The sequence below is a fragment of the Zingiber officinale genome, chromosome 2A (genome assembly GCF_018446385.1).
Source record: "Zingiber officinale cultivar Zhangliang chromosome 2A, Zo_v1.1, whole genome shotgun sequence".
Lineage (NCBI taxonomy): Eukaryota > Viridiplantae > Streptophyta > Magnoliopsida > Zingiberales > Zingiberaceae > Zingiber > Zingiber officinale.
In genome coordinates, this window is record NC_055988.1 from 63,359,449 (window position 1) to 63,364,161 (window position 4,713).

The following is a 4,713-nucleotide window of genomic DNA, read 5'->3' on the forward strand; positions in this document are numbered from 1 at the left end:
TCCTCTTCGCTATATAGCTTCTCTTCGGTCATGTAGATAGATTATGGTGCTGTTAACAATGTAGGCTCCACCTCTCTTCCTCTGTTTTAAAGAGGAGGGAGGGTTGTTAGAGATTTAGTACTTAAAAGCTCCCTTTTCCTCTTTTTTTTTTTTTAATATGATCTTTAGAGTTATATTCTATTATTGAGGTTCTGATTGAACAAGATCGTCGAGCTCGGTGCCGATTGCTTTCCCGCTGGTGCTGTATATAGCTAGTTCTTCGAACACTGCTCAAGGTTTTATTTTACATCGATCGATGCATAACGGAAAAGGAGCTACATAAGCTCATCAATTCACACCAAATTAAGAGTGCAAAACAAGGAGAAGGCGGCTAGCGCGGTTGTGTAGCTAGCGAAGTAGCTAATTATTTATGCGGCCTCGCTTCTCAATCGTTTTATTTGTTCAACAAAAAAGTGATCAGCGGCTCGTCGTGGAGCCGATCAGTTAATTATTGATCACCATGGCGATCTTCCGGTTCTGGGGCTCGTCACCCTCCGGCACGACCACCACCATGGCGGCGGAAGTGTCGTTCCGGCCGTGCTCGACGACCACAACGCCTTTGGAGTTGGCGGTGTTGGTGCCGGTGGCCCAGCTGGGGCAGCCGTAGATGACGACGTTGCGGTCGCGCTGTAGGATGAGAACGAAGTGGCCTTGCTGTCCGCCGGTGTTGCTCGCCCAAATGGCGTTGTTGTTGCTGTAGATGACGAGGTTGCCGTCGTTCTGCATGCGGAGGATGCAGTTGTAGCCGCGGTTGTAGGTGCCGGAGGACCAGACCGCCCGGCCGTAGTCGTAGAGCACGAGGTTGCAGTCGGACTGCATGGTGAGGCTGTAACTGCCTTGGGTGAGGGACTGGCCGCTGTACAGCGTGTCGCCAGAGTAGAGAACGTTGTCGGCCATGGAGGAAGGCAGGAGGAAGCCGAGGAGAAAAGCGGAAAGGATGACGAGGCCAGCCATGCTGATCAGTCGAATCGAGTGAAGGTTGCCTGATCAAGATCTGAAACTCGATCGCTTCTATTTATAGACGGCGAGGAGGTAAATTGAAGCGCCGTGAGACACAATTTAATCGTTCTTGAGTTTACTCTTTTAACAATATATATTTTATAATTCAGATATTCGGGCTTCGGTCGAACAAATGTTTTTTTTTTTTAAATGCTTGATTTTAATATTTTAAAAAATTAAGTGTGCGGATATTATTCTTATATTTAATATTTAAAAACTCCTACGTATCTAAAAATATACAGTAAGCAGTAAGAAATGCCGGCAACTTCAGATCAATTATGTATATAATCAGAAAAATATCTTTAAAAAACTTGGCGATGCGCATCCGCTGGTCCTTTCATGTGCCAGCTCACTGGCCGTGCAGGGAGACAGCTATTCAACAATCATGCACGCATTTACGTTTCCTTGTTTACTGATAAGGAGAGGACCTTTACCTATATGATAATTTTATCCGAATTTATAAAAATTTTAATATCCTATTTGGATGGTGAAAAATTCAGTTGAAATACTTAGACTCAACTAAATTATTAAGCATTTAGATATATGAATATTTTTGAGTTTGGATATGGAGGTTTATATTTTGAGTCCATTTTCTTACGGAAAAAAATTAATTTATCTTTTTATCTTGAACGTATCGGTTTGTTTTTAAAAAATTATATATAGTAATAAAATGATGGGTAAATATACAGATATCTAATACTCGAATGGATATAGAAATCAGGGATATTAATAAAAGTTAAATATTTGATGTATGTGAGATGGATATAATGATGAACATAATAGATAGAAATGAATAAAAAAGATATAAAATTTGACTTAAATTATACCGATTGTTATTTTATATAAATTAATCATGGTGATAAAAGATGAATATTTTCGCCCCTAGTATTTCCGTCAATTCGTCCAAGGCCAATACGGAGGAGATAAATCACGAACGGGTACTAGTCTTTTGAATAGTAAATATCACATAAGGGAGACATTTACCTCTGTTGGGGTTCAATCAAAGTCTCATATTGGAAAGATTTGGTAAAGATCATAAGATTAAAAGGATACATGATATTTCCATTGGCATGAGGCCTTTTGGGTATAACCCAAGAGTAAAGCCATGAGGACCAAGGGCCAAAGTGGACAATATCATGTCATTGTGCAGATATATGGACATCTTTTTGCACAACAAATGGTATCAGAGTCATGGTCCAAATCAGATATCATGTGGGGTGGTCTTGAACGAAGTTAAGGGGAAACTCGAAGTAGGTCAAGATGATCGAATGTTCGCAGGAAACCCGGAATAGGTCAAGGTGACCAGATGCTTGCGGGAAGGCCTGGAGCATGTCAAGATGATCGGATACTTACGGTGAGGCAAGTAGGTCAGGGTGACCGGATGCTCGCGGATAGGCCTGAAGTAGGTCAAGATTGACTAGATCCAGCAACTTACGGGGAGGCCCAGAACAGGTCAAGATGATTGGATGCTTATGGGAAAGGCGCCGAAGCAGGTCAGGGTGACCCGATGCTCGCGGGGAGGCTTAGAGCAGGTCAGGATAATTGGATGCTTACGGGGAGGCCTGAAGCAGGTCAAGATGACCGGATACTTGCAGTGAGGTAAGTAGGTCAGGGTAACCGGATGCTTGTAGGGAGGCTCGAAACAGGTCAAGGTGACCATATGTTCACGGATAGGCCTGAGGCCCGAAGTAGATCAAGATTGACCGGATACTGGCGGGGAGGCCTGGGGCAGGTTAGGATAACTAGATGCTTGTGAGGAGGCTTAGAGCAGGTCAGGATGACCAGATGCTCGCGGGGAGACGAGTAGGTCAAGGTGACCAGATGCTCACAGGGAGGTCTGGAGTAGATAAAGGTGATCTGGTGAGGATGCTTGCGGGGAGGTACATAGCAGATCAGGGTGACTAGATGCTCGCGGGGAGGCCCAGACCATGAGAGTAATTGTGGTCCTTTGTTTAAGGGGAGGATTGTTGGCGTTCAATCAAAGTCCCAAATTGGAAATATTTGGTAAAAATCATGGGGTTAAAAGGATGCATGATATCTCTATTGGCATGAGGTCTTTTGGGTAGAATCCAAGAGCTAAGCCATGAGGACCTAAACCAAAAGTAAATAATATCATGTCATTGTGGAGATATGTGGACATCCTTTTACATAATAACTTTGGCTATGCTGAGATTTGAATCCTTGAACCTATGGTGGCAACATCTTATACACTAACCACTAGATCGTCCCGAGAAGACTATACACATATCAATCATACAATCATTCAAGGAGATCCTTGTTTACTATTCCATGATGATCCGTTTCGTCCCAAATAAACGACATGCATCCACTGATAAAGCAGGGGGCATGACAAAGCAGTGGGGCCAATCATCCAGCAATGGTGATTAGTCGGATCGAGTGCAGGTTGCTTGATCCACATCTGCCAACTCAATCTCTTCTATCAATAGACGACGAGGAGTTAAATTGAAGGGGTGTAAAACTCGAAAAAGTTAAAAAGTTTCCATAGAGGGTCCCCTGATAAAATCTTTAAATTCGTTAAATTATTAACAAAAGATTTCTGCAAATTAGAAAAAGAAAATAAAAATTTAAAAGTAATACTAGCTAAATCTTGCTCTCTAGAAGATTTAGACAAATCAAAATTAGAAACTGAAAAATTGAAATCAGAAAATGAAAATATGAAAATTCAAGTAGATAACTTGAAAAACTATGTATGCTCATCTAATACAAATTTTAGAAAATATAACAATTTAAATTGGTATTTCAGATATCATAAGGGACAAATTAGGAACACTTCAAAAAGATATGTCCCTAAGAAATTTTTAGTCAATCCAGTAAGTTGGAACCTATATTGGGTTCCAAAGTCTTGTCTGACTTGAACTTAAATTAATCAGATTTAGAGCTTTTAGAGAGAAAATTAGACATTAAAATTATTTTATGAGGCTTTGTCTATGGAAGTGGTTGTTGCTCCAATAACTAAGAAGGCCTAGTGTCTCGCCACGACCTGGAAGCTAAAATATTGAAATAAAATATTTAATCAACTTTCTGATAAAAGCATTAAGGAGGAAATTTAATAATTCTTTAAAAAGTTTTTTTGAACATTTTTTAAATTTTTTTAAAATTCTTTTTACTTAAGATTTTTTTTTTGCGTAAAACTTACTTAAAAGTTAAAAGTTTTTTTAAATTAGAAATTTCTGCTTAAAATCGTTACTTAGAAAAATTTTCAAAAATATTTTTTTCAAAATTTTTTATTTCAAAATTTTTTAAAAATTCTCTTAATTAAAGTTTTTTTTTAACTTAGAATATTTTTTTTTCTGAAAATTATTGCAAATTCTCTGACATTTAGTTTATTCAACTTAGAATTTTTTAATAAAGTTAGAAATTTTTTTTTAACCCTTAGATTTTTTTTGGAACCCTATTTTTTATGTGATCAAAGGGGGAAAAGGAAAAGTGTAAGTCTAGGGGGAGGTAGACAAATTACATTTTTTTTTTTTTATCTTTTTGCACTTAATTGTAAAATTAGTTAGTTTATTATTATGTCTATTTTTACCCTAGCTTAACTTGGGTTACTCACATCAAAAAGGGGGAGATTGTTGGATCCCCAAGGTTGTTTTGGTGTGATCAATAAGTTAAGTTAGGTCTTGTGTGTTTTTAACCTTGTGTCTAAGTGTGCAGGAG

The 4,713-nt window shown here is 38.7% G+C and overlaps 1 protein-coding gene across 1 annotated transcript; it reads right to left on the bottom strand.

Annotated features, from left to right (window-relative positions):
* Nucleotides 1-255: 255 nt before the first annotated feature.
* Nucleotides 256-1,047, bottom strand: LOC122041146 (mannose-specific lectin-like). The gene has a single exon (XM_042600742.1). The coding sequence runs from the start codon at nucleotides 991-993 to the stop codon at nucleotides 484-486; it is 510 nt and encodes a 169-aa protein (XP_042456676.1). The 5' UTR covers nucleotides 994-1,047; the 3' UTR covers nucleotides 256-483.
* Between the last annotated feature and the right edge of the window lie 3,666 nt (nucleotides 1,048-4,713).

Excerpts from the sequence above, each read along its gene's own strand:
- LOC122041146 (XM_042600742.1), bottom strand. The coding sequence starts at position 993 with ATGGCTGGCCTCGTCATCCTTTCCGCTTTTCTCCTCGGCTTCCTCCTG.